Source organism: Schistocerca nitens, chromosome 4 (assembly GCF_023898315.1).
Source record: "Schistocerca nitens isolate TAMUIC-IGC-003100 chromosome 4, iqSchNite1.1, whole genome shotgun sequence".
Lineage (NCBI taxonomy): Eukaryota > Metazoa > Arthropoda > Insecta > Orthoptera > Acrididae > Schistocerca > Schistocerca nitens.
The window spans coordinates 552,557,961-552,575,988 of record NC_064617.1 but is presented as its reverse complement, the minus strand read 5'-3'; the positions used below and the strand labels follow the sequence as shown (position 1 = coordinate 552,575,988).

Genomic DNA, 18,028 nt, shown 5'->3' with positions numbered 1-18,028 from the left:
TAGCGCCATTCGACGGCCAACACCGCGGTTCCTGGTGTGTCCGCTGTGCCGTGCGTGTGATCATTGCTTGTACAGCCCTCTCGCAGTGTCCGGAGCAAGTATGGTGGGTCTGACACACCGGTGTCAATGTGTTCTTTTTTCCATTTCCAGGAGTGTAGTAGAGGTAGGGAAGCCTGTATTAGAATCACAATTTAAAATGTACTTTAAAGACTTGATCGATAAAGGAAGAAGGAAAAGATAACATTCCATCAGAATTTATAAAATCCTTTGGGGAGGAGACACCAGAACGAATATTCACATTGGCATGTAGAGTGTATGAGTCTGACGATATACCGTGAAACTTTCGGAAAAGTAACATCGACACTATTCCGACGACTGCAAGAGCAGACAAGTGCGAGAATTATCGCACAAGCAGCTTAAACCTCATGTATCCAAATTGCTGAGAGAAGTAATATACAGAAGAACGAAACAGAAAATTGAGGATGCGTTAGGTGGCTATCAGTTTAGCATTAGGAAAGGCAAAGGTACCAGGCACGCATTTCTGACGTAGCGGTAGATAATGGAAGCGAGATTAAAGAGAAATCGAGACATGTTCGTAGGATTAGTAGGCCTAGGAAAAGCGTTGGACACTGTCAAGTGGAGCTAGACGTTCGGAATTCTGAGAAAATTAGGGTTAAGCTATAGAGAAAAACAGGTAATATACAATATGAATAAGAGCCAGGAGGGAACAAAAGAGTGGAAAACCAGGAACGAAGCTTTCTGATTATAAACGGTATAAGATATGGATGACAGGTATGTAACCTTTCGCCTCTACTGTACAATCTCTACGGTGAAGAAGCAATGACGGGAACAAAACAAAGGTTCAATGGTGGAATTACAATTGAAGATCAAAGGATATCAATGTTAAGATTCGTTGATGACACTGCTATCCTCAGTGAAAGTGAAGAAGAATTACGGGCTCTTTAGAGACACACACCGAAACATCACCCCTGTCGCAGAATGACACGACTTGTCTACTCCACCCCAAGCTGACGTCCCGATTCCGCAAGCTCCGAACGGTTCCGAGAACATATATGTATTTTTTTTTAATTTAGCGCGTACAGCCATTGAGCCTCAGTAACTGAATTGAGGGGTTCTCATTTGTCTCTTCCGGCTTCTGTTGCTCATTGTATTCTACAGGAGAGAACTTACTACCAAGGCATTACAAAATTGGGTGCGAACGTGTGCTAGAAAACAGCGGCCATGCTAGGGAATTTACTCGTGTATAAAATCAAGTTAGTATGCCTAGACCAAAATCTATTTAGTCTTACAGGAACGGTGAACCATCACTTCCTGGCTAGAGTGAGACCTTCTCTATCCGTATACCAGACACTGCCTCTGGCGTTCACTATGGCGAACTAGACGAGCCAAAACATAATGACCACCTGCTTAATAACGTGCTGGGCCAGGTGTGAAACGCAATACAGTACCGGCTCTGCGTGGCATCGATGTGACTAATCCCGAGGTATGTGGCACCAGATACGTGAACGCACATGTCACGAAGTTACGGTATACTAGTGGCCAGTGGTATGGAGGTGTGAAGCTGGCGCCAGACAGCGTCCCAGATGTTTTGCATCACGTTCAGATCAGGTGAATTTAGTAGCCTTGTCATCAACATGGATTCACAATGTTCCTCAAACTACTGTGACACGATTCTAGCTTTCAGGCTCAGTTAACGTCCTGGAAGATGAGATCAAAAAATGCTCAAATGTGTGTGAAATCTTATGGGACTTAACTGCTAAGGTCATCAGTCCGTAAGCTTACACACTGCTTAACCTAAATTATCCTAAGGACAAACACACACACCCATGCCCGAGGGCGGACTCGAAACTCCGCCGGGAGCAGCCGGACAGTCCAAGACTGCAGCGCCTTAGACCGCTCGGCTAGAAGGTGACATCACTGTCAGAGAAGATTTCATTAATGATGAATGCAGATGGTCTGCAGTAACCTACACGTAATCCACAAATATCATTCTGCCTTTGATTACTGCCCCAGGTTCCATGAAAGCCCAGGTGAATGTCTCCCCATACTATAGGACCGTCCCAATCGTCAAGTGTTCGTAATGGCAGTCCATAATTCGAGCAGCCGTTCGCCTGGATGATGGCGTATCGGGACACGACAGCCGACCTAGCGGAATAAGAAATGTGATCCGTTCGACCAGTCCTGCAGCAGCATTGTAATCTGACAAACAAAAAGGTGAAGCATCCAGATGACGTGGCTAGATTTCAAAATAACTTTGTTGACGTACCTGGTGTACAAATTATTGTCATTGCAATTCTCTTTGACGGGTAGAATGGCTACAGAGTGCAATAGTGTTATTCGTGTTCAGTGTTGCAATTAGGGCTGATCGCGTTTATAATGAACCTGGACAGCGTCAGGTGGTATCACTGTGAAGGATAGTGGTTTGAGACAGCGTTATCAACACCAAAAAGTGTTTCAGAGAGGCTTAACTGGCGTCTCCATTTGGCCGGCTGGTAAATCGAGGTGTATCAAAATTTGTAGGCCATTCAGGTGTGTCAGTTGCGCGACATTGGACTGCATGGGAATGTTAGAGGAGACAAACACATTGTCAAGATTCTGGTCAGCCACGTCTCTTCATCGAGCACATCGTAACCCTACAACACCGGCGCCTGCCATCCAGGAACATCCTGCAACTTTTTGTGTCATCTCACATCCTTGGCCGACAGCAGTCGGTCTAGGGACTTACTGCCCAAAGCTTAGGCTACCGTCAACAGCACAATACCAACGGTACTGTTCAGAGTGGTAGCATGACATGGAATCATGAACTGCTGAATAATGGTGTCACGTTTCCTGCAGCAGCGAATAACGGTTCTGCACTACCCCAAATAACTATCATCAGCGAGTATGGTGGCGGTCAGGTGAGAGGTCAGCTTCTAGCGTCTTTGAGGGGAACAGCGGTGTTACTGCTGGCATCACGATAAGGGGAGCCATAGGGTGTGGCTTTAGTTCGCGGCTGCTAATGATTGAGTGAACACTGACGGCACTATGGTAGCTCATGGATATCGTGCGTATTCGTGTTTTTTTTCTTTCATGCGACAGCGTATGGGTACAATTTTTTGTCAGTACAGTACGTGCCCAGACATGCTACGGGCCTCTATGAACTGTCTGCGTCATGTTGTGGTGCTCCTGAGGCCAGCAAGGCCCCCAGATCTGTCCGCAACGGAACATGTGTGGGTCGAGCTCAGACAACTCCGTCCTAGACCCAGTACCCAGGTTATCAAGGACTATTATAACAGTTGCGGAGCGGCTTGCCTCAGGAGTGGGCGCAACAGCTTTAAGACACTCTTCCCATCCGATTCGGTGTGTGCATCCAGGTTAGAGAGGCTGCAACGCCAATCTGCTAACTGGGCGCATACTGCGAGGTTGTTTGCTAATTGGACTTTAAATCAGTGAAGTTTCATGTCGTTCCTCCTCCCCTTCTGAGTGCTTCTCCTTTTTTTCCACACAGTGTACGTCTCCGACCGACATGGTACAATCACGTGAGAGTCGTTTCAAAATATGCCTGAGAGAGGTGTGAACGTCAACCGAAAGGTGCGGCATACTTAGATGCGTCAGATGATGGGTGATGCTCTTGAAACGGAAATAGCTGCATCAAAGACCAGAAACGACTCTTTAATCTGAAAGAGGGTTGACTATTTGTTCTACTGTAATCTAGAAAAGACATCTTCGGTAGACATAATTTGTTACTTTGTGGAATAAAAGTTACAGTGTGGTTCACACAGTGGGTACTCACCTGGAACCGCAGCTCTCCAATTGGAGGCTGAGCATATGGGATGCCCAGGAAGGCCGTGTAGGACGTGTTGTAGAGGCTCGTGGCCGTGGTCCCTCTCAGAGTGCCCTGCTGCACAGTCACCAGCACGTCCTCCGCCTGAAATACGTTCAATTTTTGTTGGCGAACATAACCTTACGTGATTTAGTGTACTCAAAAATGTGGCCACAGAATTATTTGTTAGGAAGAATGCAACTGTTCTTCAGATTTACGTTGGAGATTAAACTGACATAAGAGCATTTTGAAACTTGTTGCTTCAAAATTTTGTTCAGATTGGTTGTATGGCAAATTGTTTCGCGAACGATGAAGATAGTTAGCAAAAAGTATATTTTTTTCACACGGTCCTTGGTGCGCACTAACAGTCATTGGAGTCATTTAGACCGAACAGATACGCATAACACACTTAAGCAATCCTTTGTGAAAGACGTTGGAACTGCGTACGCAGAAGGAAAACCTTTTACAATCATGGAGGTGCCCAATGTCAGTCTGAAGAAACGCGGAGCATGTAATGGAAACTGACAAATAGCAAGTGCACACAGAACGGCGGCTCTGGATTTGACTACAGTTACAGAAAGTAGCACGTGTTTTGTACTTTAATAAATCGTCAGAACTTGTTCTTATTGTGTTCTTTAATCTAAAGAAAGGTTTGATGTAACTCTCTACGCTAGTCTATCCTGAGCAGACCTCTTCATCTCTGCATAATCAACGAAACCTACATCCATCTGATTTCTGTATTCAAACCTTGTATCCCTCTACAATTTTTATCTCTCACACTTACTTCGATTACCAAACTGACAATTCCTTGATGCCTCTGGATATGCCCTATCTTCTCACCCCTTCTTTTAGTCGAGTTGTACCATACTTTTCTTTCTAACCCCACTTCGATTCATTACCGCTTCATTAGTTACTCGTACTACACATCTAAACTGGAGTACTCTTCTGTAGCATCGCATTTCAGAGGATACTGTTTTCTTCTTATGTGAACTACTTATCGTTCATGTTTCACTTCCGTACAAAAAAGTGTTTGTAACATATAAATTGGTTTTAGACGCTAGCAAATTTCTGGTTTTCAGAAATTCTTTTTGTGCTGTTGCCTGTCTGTATTTTGTATCTCTCGACCTTAACCATCGTCAGTGATTTTGCTAGCGAAATAGCAGAATTCTAGACTTCCTTTTGTGCATCATTTCGTAATCTAATTTCCAAATCGTCTCCTGATTGAACTCGACTATGTTCCATTAATATTTTTCAAAACACTTTCCCATCCCTTCAACTGCTCTTCCTAGTCCTTTGCCATACCTCACAGAATTGCAATGTCGTCGGGAATCCGTAAAGTTTTTATTTCTTCCTCATGAACTTTAATTCCTTGGTTAAATTTCTCCTTAGCTTCTTTTACTTCCTAATCAGTGGACAGACTGAATACCATAGAAGAGAGCGTAAAACTCCTAGTCTTTCCCTCCTCAACCACTACAGCCTTTCACGTCCCTAGGTTCTTACAACGGCAGCCAGCTTTCTGAATATGTTGTGGACAACTGTTCACTCACTTTATTTTATCCCTGACACCTTCAGATTATAAAAAATAGTATTCGAGAAAACAGCATCAAAAGCTTTCCCTGAATGTACAAATGCTATAAATATTGGTTTTCCTTTCTTTAACCTACCTTTTAAGCTAGTTGCTAGTATCAGTATTGCTTCGCGTGCTTCAGTATTTCTCCGGAACCCAAACTGGCCTTTCCTGTGGTCAGAATCCACTGACTTTTCCATTCATTTATAAATTATTCGTGTCAATATTTTGCAACCATTATTTATTAAACTGCTGGTTTGATAATATTCACACGTGTCGGCACTCGCCTTCCATAGAATAGGAATTAATAAATTCTACAGTTACATCTACATAAACATGACTACTCTATAATTCATACTTCAGTGGTTTGCAGAGGGTTCATCGAACAACCTTCAGACTCTTTGTCTACCGGTCTATTCTCAAACACCGGGCGGGAAAAACGAACACGTAAATATACCCTTTTAAGCTCTGATTTCTCCCTTTCTACATGGGTGTCAACAAAATAATTTCGTTTTCGGGGGATAAAGCTGATGACTGAAATTTCGTAAAAAACTCTCCCCACGACGAAAAACCCCCAAGTTTTAACGATTGCCACCCCAGCCCTCACACCATATCCATAATACTCTCTCACCTCTTTCGTAATAATACAAGACTAGTGTCCTTTCTTTGAACGTTTTTGGCGGCCTCTGGTAAGTATCCCATAAAAGACAACACTGCTCTAGCCGGGGAGGGCAAGCGTTGAAGGCAGTTTCTTTAGTAGATCCATTGCATCTTCCAGGTATTCTGGCAATAAAACACACTCTTTTGTTCGCCTTCCCCACAAAATTATCTATGAGCTCGTTTCCAATTTAAGTTGTTGATAATCGATATATTGTAGGTATTTAGTTGAACTGAAAGCCTATATATTTGCGTTATTTATAAGCGAAATTTAACCGATTCCGTTTAGTACTGATGCGTATGATCTCACACTATTCACTACTTACAGTCATTTGGTAGTTTATGCACCAAACAGATGTCTTGTTAAAATCATACAGTATCTCACCACAATGACTTGGTTGAGCATGTGAACGGAATTGAGAAATCAATTCATACTCATCATATGTTATATTACGCCAATACATCATGCTTTTTTATGTGGAGCCACTAGTATGGCGATGGAAAGCTGCTAGCACGTGTCATGCATCACTTTTTAATGTCTGATGCACCACATATGAAGCATGCCTTTTCCTGATCCTGACATGGTGTCTGTGCATTGGTTGTGGTGGCCATGATGGCTCATGGAGCAGATCTACACAGCAGAACGAGTACTGCCTCCGTGTGAAAATAGGTGTAGGGGAGCTGAATAAGTAAATGCACAGTCTTAAAATACGATATCATTTATTCGTAATCCAATGTAAAAGTATTTGTGGATTATTTGAAATACACAAACATTTGACTCGGTCTTCAAAAAATGGTTCAAAAGCCTCTGAGCACTATAGGACATAACATCTGAGGTCATCAGTCCCCTAGAAATTACAACTACTGAAACCTAACTTACCTAAGGACATTACACACATCCACGTCCGAGGCAGGATTCGAACCTACGACCGTAGCGGTCGCGCGGTTCCAGACTGTAGCGCCTAGAACCGCTCGGCCACGCCGGCAGGCTGAATGGGTCTTCAGTTGATGAACAGTTTTACCCTTTGAGATTTCGGATTCATGCGCTTTTAAAGATTTCACCCACTTACAAAACATTTTCATGGCCTTTCGACTGTGTGATGATAGTTTCGGCGCGGTGTCATATTATTTTCAAGAGAAGTTCGCTCAGTATCCCAGTCCTTCCCATGGCAAAATTGAGTCAATCATACAGTGGCTCATTGGCTCCTAGCAAATTGTTCTACACTAAACGGTATGGGTGAAACAACGATTATAAAATAGCATGACATGAAATAGCATAGCTCATCCATTGTTAGATAATGCAACGAACGCAACATCCTTAAACACAAAGTGGCCAAACTTATTTTGAAACTGCTGCGCATCCAATATGGTGTTTCAACTCAGAGGCACTCTCGTAAAAAAGCGTACGCGTGTGCAATACATCTACATTTATACTATACACTAAACGATTCGTCTGAGATATGAGTTGTTTATGAGACAGTCAAGCAGCTATAATGCATATGCTCCGGTGCGTGGAGGGACGTTTTTTGATGATTCAATTTAAATATCTGTATTTACAGTTCTAGTTTTCACTGCCTCTTTTCTACTGAACGGTCTATCATCGCTATGGACTATAATTCTTTAAACTTCTGTGGACTGAGCATGCATCCAAATTCATCGCCTTAATACTAAGAAGAGCAGAACTTTGGGTACATGCCATAAAATAGACTGAAATTGTTATTGCTCGAGTCAAGCTATAAGTTACTTATGGGAAAAAACTCAGAATTTATGTACACCATAGAATTGCTTGGTTTACATTGCCAGATTAACTTTTTCACGCTTGTAAAGTTCCTATGAACGGAAGGTTACAGGTAACTGAGCATCTGCATACAATACACGTAAAAGTTTCAGATGCTCTTCATCTAATACAAATATGTGAGACACTTTCCACAATAATTCACCCAGCAAAATACACTCCTGGAAATGGAAAAAAGAACACATTGACACCGGTGTGTCAGACCCACCATACTTGCTCCGGACACTGCGAGAGGGCTGTACAAGCAATGATCACACGCACGGCACAGCGGACACACCAGGAACCGCGGTGTTGGCCGTCGAATGGCGCTAGCTGCGCAGCATTTGTGCACCGCCGCCGTCAGAGTCAGCCAGTTTGCCGTGGCATACGGAGCTCCATCGCAGTCTTTCACACTGGTAGCATGCCGCGACAGCGTGGACGTGAACCGTATGTGCAGTTGACGGACTTTGAGCGAGGGCGTATAGTGGGCATGCGGGAGGCCGGGTGGACGTACCGCCGAATTGCTCAACACGTGGGGCGTGAGGTCTCCACAGTACATCGATGTTGTCGCCAGTGGTCGGCGGAAGGTGCACGTGCCCGTCGACCTGGGACCGGACCGCAGCGACGCACGGATGCACGCCAAGACCGTAGGATCCTACGCAGTGCCGTAGGGGACCGCACCGCCACTTCCCAGCAAATTAGGGACACTGTTGCTCCTGGGGTATCGGCGAGGATCATTCGCAACCGTCTCCATGAAGCTGGGCTACGGTCCCGCACACCGTTAGGCCGTCTTCCGCTCACGCCCCAACATCGTGCAGCCCGCCTCCAGTGGTGTCGCGACAGGCGTGAATGGAGGGACGAATGGAGACGTGTCGTCTTCAGCGATGAGAGTCGCTTCTGCCTTGGTGCCAATGATGGTCGTATGCGTGTTTGGCGCCGTGCAGGTGAGCGCCACAATCAGGACTGCATACGACCGAGGCACACTGGGCCAACACCCGGCATCATGGTGTGGGGAGCGATCACCTACACTGGCCGTACACCACTGGTGATCGTCGAGGGGACACTGAATAGTGCACGGTACATCCAAACCGTCATCGAACCCATCGTTCTACCATTCCTAGACCGGCAAGGGAACTTGCTGTTCCAACAGGACAATGCACGTCCGCATGTATCCCGTGCCACCCAACGTGCTCTAGAAGGTGTAAGTCAACTGCCCAGGCCAGCAAGATCTCCGGATCTGTCCCCCATTGAGCATGTTTGGGACTGGATGAAGCGTCGTCTCACGCGGTCTGCACGTGCAGCACGAACGCTGGTCCAACTGAGGCGCCAGGTGGAAATGGCATGGAAAGCCGTTCCACAGGACTACATCCAGCATCTCTACGATCGTCTCCATGGGAGAATAGCAGCCTGCATTGCTGCGAAAGGTGGATATACACTGTACTAGTGCCGACATTGTGCATGCTCTGTTGCCTGTGTCTATGTGCCTGTGGTTCTGTCAGTGTGATCATGTGATGTATCTTACCCCAGGAATGTGTCAATAAAGTTTCCCCTTCCTGGGACAATGAATTCACGGTGTTCTTATTTCAATTTCCAGGAGTGTATTTTCGTTTTCCTTCACGTTAGTTGTTATTAATGTATATTATCCATAGACCTTCGAACCAAAAACAGTTCCTGTTTATCATTCCTAATCAACAAAGTACCTCATAAACATTTTGATTGGGATACATGCACTAAAGTGGTCACTTACTATCGATCTATAAACCATCCTGCATTTAATAAATCCTTCAGGTCGGTAGTTGATGTCGATGCTCTATGTGATTCTAACGTTTCTTGTATAATAGATCTCAATACCATTAAGTTTATATCGGGTGTTACTTTCAAATGAGGACATTGGAATATCTCGAAAACTACACATCGCATCGAAAACAGTTATGATTCCAATTTATCAGTCTCGGAGGTGGCCATCCAACGATACACACTTAACACACCATTGCACCCTGTGCATGGGTGGCGGGGAGCAAATTTGAAATCTTCAATGGAAACCCCCGTTTTTTATTGCAGATTACGATCTACGGCAAGATTTGGAATACGTTTTGTCTGAAGCATTTTCTTCAGTTCGCAAAAGATGTCGCTGTATTCGGAGGAATAGAAACGGGTACACAATAGTCATTTCCGACATGCTACTCAAGGCCCTTGAATATCCAATGGCACATGGGACCTCACCTCCACCATGCGAGGATAGGAACAGGCCAGTATTCCATAACTTGTAATTCGAAACCCCGGTTGCAACGTTGTATTCCTCCTCCACATAGAACAGAGGATCGCTGCAAGCGCCACCGCGGCCGTGTAGCGAACTACGACGATCATGACAGGCAGTACACTGCGACTGGAGTTCACGTATCGTGCAGGAGAGACGCTCAGTAGCTCGGTACGGGCTTTTCTTGAAGTTTCGAGAACATACCTTCACCGAGGAGTCAAGCAGTATATTGCTCCCTCCTACGTATATCTCGCGAAGAGACAAGGTTAAAACCAGAGAGATTAGAGCTCACACAGAGGCATACCGACAATCTTTCTTTCCGTGAACAATACGAGACTAGAATAGAAGGGAGGACTAATAGAGGTGCTCAAAGTACCCTCTGCCACACACCGTCAGGTGGCTTGCAGAGTATGGATGTAGATGTAGATATAGACGTAGGAGAGGTAGCGTCTCTAAAAATACAGTAGTTGCGCAGTGTTTATTGACAGCACACCTAGCTATCATTTGCAGAAGGCAAGTAGACGATGAATGTTGCAACCAGAGAATAAAAAAAGTACAATGATGCGGGGAATGTAGGAGAAATTCAAATGGTTCAAATGGCTCTAAGCACTATGGGACTTAACAGCTGAGGTCATCAGTCCCCTAGACATAGAACTGCTTAAACCAAAACTAACCTAAGGACATCACACACATCCATGCCCGAGTCAGGCTTCGAACCTACGACCGTAGCAGCAGCGCAGTTCCATACTGAAGCGTCTAAAACCGCTCGCCCACAGCGGCCGGCGTAGCAGAAATGTTGTGGCTGTTGTTGCCTTGTATACCGAGTGGTTCAAATGGCTCTGAGCACTATGGGACTTAACTACTGTGGTCATCAGTCCCCTAGAACTTAGAACTACTTAAACCTAACTAACCTAAGGACATCACACACATCCATGCCCGAGGCAGAATTCGAACCTGCGACCGTAGCAGTCGCGCGGTTCCTGACTGCACGCCTAGAACCGCTAGACCACCGCGGCCGGCGCCTGTATGCCGAGTGTTTTGCAAAGAAATCTCGCTCGTGTTCGTTCTTGCGTACGGACCGCCAAAAGCAATAGTGTTAGAGGAGAAGTTAATGAAATGGCTCTACTAAAGATAGTTCACCGCAACCCACGGATAAGCGCCGGGCATTTACACCGCAATTCTGGTATCCCCATAGGTAATGGTACTGATACAATACTGCATCGCCATAAGTATCATCCATACCATGTATCACAACATCTAGAACTTCATCCGCCGTCTTCCATAATCGGGTAGTGTTTCCTGAATGGGCACGTCAAAAAATACAAACGAGGTACTATTTTCGGATGAGTCTACATTCACAAAACTTGTTAGTGTTAACCGGTATAATATACATTTCTCAAGTATAGACAGTCCTCACTGGTTACGGCAACTTGATCAAATGGTTCAAATGGCTCTGAGCACTATGGACTTAACATCTGTGGTCATCAGTCCCCTAGAACTTAGAAGTACTTAAACCTAACTAACCTAACGACATCACGCACATCCATGCCCGAGGTAGGATCGGAACCTGCGACCGTAGCGGTCACTCGGTTCCAGACTGAAGCGCCTAGAACCGCACGGCCACACAGGCTGGCGCAACTTGATCGTTAGCGTGCTTTGTCGGTTGAGGTATAGTTAGGCATCATGAGTAACAAACTAATTGGTCGGTATTTTATCGGCGGCACGTTGAATTGAAGCAAATATTGAAAGTTTTTGGAACAGGAACTACCATTACTACTGCAGGATGTTGCTGTGGACATTCGAGAACTACGTGGTTTCAGCATGACGGCTGCCTAGCGCGTTACGCGATTGAAGTACGGGAGATATTAGAGCCCGTTTACTCTGGTCGGTGTATCAGCAGAGGTAGCTGCATTGATTGGACCTCTGTGTCGCCGGATTTGAAGCCACCGGATTTCTCTACGTGTATTTAAAACGTAAGTTATATCAGCAGGTGCCAACAGGCCGGGAAGACGAGGTCCAGGGACCCACATTCTCGCATTCTACATCTACATCTACGTTTATACTCCGCAAGCCACCCAACGGTGTGTGGCGGAGGGCACTTAACGTGCCACTGTCATTACCTCCCTTTCCTGTTCCAGTCGCGTATGGTTCGCGGAAAGAACGACTGCCGGAAAGCATCCGTGCGCGCTCGAATCTCTCTAATTTTACATTCGTGATCTCCTCGGGAGGTATAAGTAGGGGGAAGCAATATATTCGATACCTCACCCAGCAACGCACACTCTCGAAACCTGGACAGCAAGCTACACCGCGATGCAGAGCGCCTCTCTTGCAGAGTCTGCCACTTGAGTTTGCTAAACATCTCCGTAACGTTATCACGCTTACCAAATGATCCTATGACAAAACGCGCCGGTCTTCTTTGGATGTTCTCTATCTCTTGTCAACCCGACCTGGTACGGATCCCACACTGATGAGCAATAATCAAGTATAGGTCGAACCAATGTTTTGTAAGCCACCTCCTTTGTTGATGGACTACATTTTCTAAGGACTCACCCAATCAACCTTACCAACAGTTGATTTTATATGATCATTCCCGTTCCACTTCAAATCCTTCCGTACGCATAATCTCAGATCTTTTACAGAAGTAACTGCTACCAGTGTTTTTTCCGCCATCATATAATCATACAATAAAAGATCCTTCTTTCTATGTATTCGCAATACATTAAATTTGTCTATGTTAAGGGTCAGTTGCCACTCATTGCACCAAGTGCATATCGGCTGCAGATCTTCCTGCATTTCGAAAAAAATGGTTCAAATGGCTCTGAGCACTATGGGACTCAACTGCTGTGGTCATAAGTCCCCTAGAACTTAGAACTAATTAAACCTAACTAACCTAAGGACATCACACACATCCATGCCCGAGGCAGGATTCGAACCTGCGACCGTAGCAGTCGCACGGTTCCGGACTGCGCGCCTAGAACCGCGAGACCACCGCGGCCGGCCCTGCATTTCGCTGCATTTTTCTCTGTATTCTACATCATCACCCGAGAAAAGCCGCATGGAACTTCCGACACTATCTACTAGGTCATTTATACATATTGTGAAAAGCAGTGGTCCCATAACACTCTTCTGTGGCACGCCAGAGGTTAATTTAACATCTGTAGACGTCTCTTCATTGAGAACAACATGCTGTGTTTGCTAAAAAGATCTCAATCCAGCCACACAGCTGGTCTGATATTCCGTAGGCTCTTACTTTGTTTACCAGGCGACAGTGCGGAAACTGTACCGAACGCCTTCCGAAAGTCAAGGAAAATGGCATCTATTTGGAAGCCTGAATATAATATTTTCTGGGTCTCATGAGCAAATAAAGCGAGTTGGGTCTCACACGATCGCTGATTCCGGAATCCATGTTGATTCCTACAGAGTAGATTCTGGGTTTCCAGAAATGACATGATACGCGAGCAAAAATATGTTCTAAAATTCTACAACAGATCGATGTCAGAGATATAGCCCTATAGTTTTGCGCAGCTGCTCGACGACCTTTCCTGAAGACTGGGACTACCTGTGCTCTTTTCCAATCATTTGGAACCCTCCGTTCCTCTAGAGACTTGCGGTACACGGCTGTTAGAAGGGGGGCAAGTTCTTTCGCGTACTCTGTGTAGAATCGAATTGGTATCCCGTCAGGTCCAGTGGACTTTCCTCTGTTGAGTGATTCCAGTTACTTTTCTATTCCTTGGACACTTATTTCGATGTCAGCCATTTTTAGTTCGTACGAGGATTTAGAGAAGGAATTGCCGTGCGGTCTTCCTCTGTGAAACAGCTTTGGAAAAAGGTGTTTAGTATTTCAGCTTTACGCGTGTCGCCTCTGTTTCAAAGCCATTATCGTCCCAGAGTGTCTGGATATGCTGTTTCGATCCACTTACTGACGTAACCTAAGACCAGAACTTCCTAGGATTTTCTGTCAAGTCGGTACATAGAATTTTACTTTCGAATTCACTGAACGCTTCACGCATAGCCCTCCTTACGCTATCTTTGACATCGTTTAGCTTCTGTTTGTCTGAGAGGTTTTGGCTGCGTTTTTATTGCCAGTGAAGTTCTCTTTGCTTTCGCAGTAGTTTCCTGACTTTGATGTTGAACCACGGTGCGTTTTTCCCGTCCCTCACAGTTTTACTCGGCACGTACCTGTCTAAAACGCATTTTACGATTGACTTGGAACTTTTTCCATAAACACTCAACATTGTCAGTGTCGGAACAGAAATTTTCGTTTTGATCTGTTAGGTAGTCTGAAATCTGCCTTCTATTACTCTTGCTAAACAGATAAACCTTCCTCCCTTTTTTTATATTCCTATTAACTTCCATATTCAGGGATGCTGCAACGGCCTTATGATCACTGATTCCCTGTTCTGCGCTTACAGAGTCGAACATTTCGGGTCTGGTAGTTATCAGTAGGTCCAAGATGTTAACTCCACGAGTCGGTTCTCTGTGTAATTGCTCGAGGTAAATTTCGGTTAGTGCACTCAGTATAACGTCACTCGATGCTCTGTCCCTACGACCCGTCCTAAACATCTGAGTGTCCCAGTCTTTATCTGGTAAATTGAAATCTCCACCAAGGACTGTAACATGCTGAGGAAAATTATGTGAAATGTAGTCCAGATTTTCTCTCAGTTGTTTTGCCACTAATGCTGCTGAGTCAGGAGGTCGGTAAAAGGAGCCAATTATTAACCTAGCTCGGTTGTTGAGTATAACCTCCACCCATAATAATTCACATGATCTACTGAATGAAATAAACAATCTAATGAGTTCAGAATATGGCTTGAGAGTAAACCGAAGAAAGACGAAGATAGTGGGAAGTAGAAGAAATGAGAACAGCGAGAAACTTAACATCAGGATTGTTGGTCACCTAGGCAGTAAAATAACCAATCACGGACGGAGCAAGGAGCACATCAAAAGCCGACTAGCAAGGGCCAAAAGGGCATTCCTGGCCAAAAGAAGTCTAGTAGCATCAAACATAGGCCATAATTAGAGGAAGGAATTTCTTAGAATGTACGTCTGGAGTACAGCGTTGTATGGTAGTGAAACATGGACTATGGGAAAACAGTAACAGAATTGAAGCATTTGAGGTGTGATGCTACAGACAAATGTTGGAAACTAGGTGGGCTGATAAAGTAAGGAATGGGACGTTTCTGCATAGAATCGGGGAGGAAAGGAATATGAAGAAAACACTGATAAGGAAAAGGGACAGGATGATAGGACATTTGTTAAGACATGAGGGATTGACTTCCACGGTATTAGCGGGGGCTGTAGAGGGCAAAAACTGTAGAGGAAGATAGAGATTGGAATACATCCAGCAAATAATTGAGGACGTAGGTTGCAAGTGCTAATCTGAGTTGAAGAGGTTTTCATAGGAGAGGAATTCATGGCGGGGCACATCACACCAGTCGGAAGACTGATGACCAAAAAAGAAATGTAGACATGAAGAATAAAGATGTTGACTATTAATGACGTTTACTTTATTGAAAATGTTCGAAGAGTTTTTAGAGTGAAACTTAAGAAGCATTAGAGCACGCCCTTGTACTTTCTACTTGTGTCTTATTGGGAGCGAGGAGCAGAGAATAAACTAAATCTCTGCTTTGATTAAATAATCAGTCCGCCAATTTTCAATTCCTTTATTATAGTTTATCTGTTAAAGTTTTATACGGTAATAATTCGGCCACAAAAGGTCTTTAGTTGCAACTCATTGTGATATCTTAAAATAGTCTCTTCAGTAACATAAACATCATGGAATACCTTATAGAGGTCACAGTACAAATAAGTGCCAGTTTACCAATACATAGAGCCATGGTTGATTCAAAGGCTGTCCAGAGGTTTATTGTGACATTTTCTCTTCTCTTCAAGTAATAATTTATTAATTTGAAAATGTCGTTCAAACAAACCTCCTGGTTATTGATAGATTCGTCTGAAGTAAATGAGATGCTCATTTATCAGAAAAAGTACTTGTAGGAACTGAACATATTATAAGTTGGCTCTTAATATTGACCAAGTGAAAACAAACACATATCATTAAATACAGTAGACTTTTCACTACATAAAAAAAAGATATTTAAAATTAGGGAGGTGCTACTCAAGATTTGAAAATGATCATGGCCGTATTTCGCTCTTGATCTTCGATTTTTTTCACAATGACCTACAATGAATATGGGTAAGAGAAAACCATTACCTGGATGACTGTGGCGAAAGCGAGCAGCAACAACGCTATGATTAGTGACCAATCAAATTGCATCGCGGTGGCTGTAGCGCAGGTTCCAAGCAAAGCAATACAATCACAGTAGGCTACTCGCCGAATTGAATCAGTACAAGTCGGTTTGTAACCCAAGGACATCAGCAAAGTGTCCGATAAGATTTCTTTAATTGCCGTGTGTTGCCACAGAAGATGTAACAGATTACTGTGCTCTGATTAAGGAGTCTTACTACGTGGAAATGAAATTAGATTGCTGTTAGAGAGGTGACGCAGCGGTTAAGACTTTTATCTCCTGTTCGGTTTAAGTACCTGCCCAGACAGACAGATCAATATTTTTCTTGATTGTCTCAAACCTCTCAAGGGAAATGGCGGTATGGATGTTTTGAAAAGAGTACTGCCGATTTCCTTTCTCATCTTTGCCCAACTCGCGCTTGGGCTCTACGTCGTTGTCACTGGGTGCTAAACCCTAATGTTTCTTACGGCGATGAAATCAACATACGCTATACTGTCCGCTATGAACATCGCCTATGTTCGACTTAAACGTGGAATAAACACTCACAGAAGGCATGTAGCAGCACTAGCAAGTGAGGACTTGTCGGGCACACGCGGGAAGCATGGCGGTCGTTATCGCTACGTGGAAACGGAGCAATTTTTCTGATGTCCCAAAGAGCATGATTACTGGTTTTAGGGCGAACCATTGAATCATTTCAGAAGCGGCTGACTCTGCAATCCATTCGTGTGCATGGCAAAACAGCGCTATCCAAAACCGGCGACGAGGCAACTATTAAGCACCACGGACCATAAATGACAGTGGTGAAAGACAGCTGCGGACATGTGTACGGACGAATAGGCGTGCAACTGTTGACCGCCAATATGAAACAAGCAGCTACCAAGAGTGCCTCCTCAACGACCGTTCAGCGAACGTTGCTAAGCAAGCGCCGGTTCACGCACTCATGCCGACTGCTGTTAATCGGCGATAAAGGCTGCACTTTGCATGCCAGCACAGCAACTGAACGTCCAATAAGTGCGGACAGGTGACTTTCTCATTTGCATCACGTTTTATGCTCTACCGGACCGATGGCCGTGCCATGTACGGCGTGAAACGTCGAAGGCAAAACACTGAATTTATCTTCAGTAGGGTTAAGGTTGGACGGGGGACCGTTATGTCCTGGAGAATGTTTTTGTGGCATTCTCTGGGTGATTCTGTCATTATGGACGGTACGATAGATAAACAGAAGTGCGCATTCTGTTATTCTGGATCATGCACACCCCTTGATACTACTTGGTTTTCGTTGGCACTATGGCACGACAGTGCAACGTCTCATGCAGGCCGCCCTATACGTTAGTGCTTTAAAAAGCACCAAGATGAGTATATCGTGCTCACTTGGTCACCAAACTCCGCGTTCTTAAACCAATGGAAAATCTTTGGAGCCACCTAGATCGGGCTGTACGCGCCGTGGATCTTCAACTAGGAAACCTAGGCAGCCTCTTCCTGCACGTCTCGAAGCAGTTCACGCTACGAAAGTTATTTTTGCAGGATTTTTAGAGGGACATTAATATGACAATATAGAGTACGTGAAAACCAGCTCAGAAGACACTGACTATGACAACTGGTGTTACACATTATTCCCTGGCCGCTCCTGTGCGCTTTTGTGGCCGTCACAGCCAGTTTCCTCTTGCAATTGTAAGGAACTTTTTGTCGAACTGATAATAAT

At 44.6% G+C, this 18,028-nt stretch overlaps 1 protein-coding gene across 1 annotated transcript in view; it reads right to left on the bottom strand.

The window, feature by feature from the left end:
- The window catches only part of LOC126253066 (para-nitrobenzyl esterase-like), an 81,270-nt gene extending 64,867 nt beyond the window's left edge, over positions 1-16,403 (bottom strand). Inside the window, exons 1-2 of the mRNA XM_049954152.1 lie at positions 16,293-16,403; positions 3,794-3,928 (exon numbers count right to left, since the gene is read on the bottom strand). Of these exons, the coding sequence (XP_049810109.1) occupies positions 3,794-3,928; positions 16,293-16,355 (198 nt within the window). The 5' untranslated portion in view covers positions 16,356-16,403. The remainder of the gene's footprint in view (positions 1-3,793; positions 3,929-16,292) is intronic.
- Positions 16,404-18,028: the final 1,625 nt, after the last annotated feature.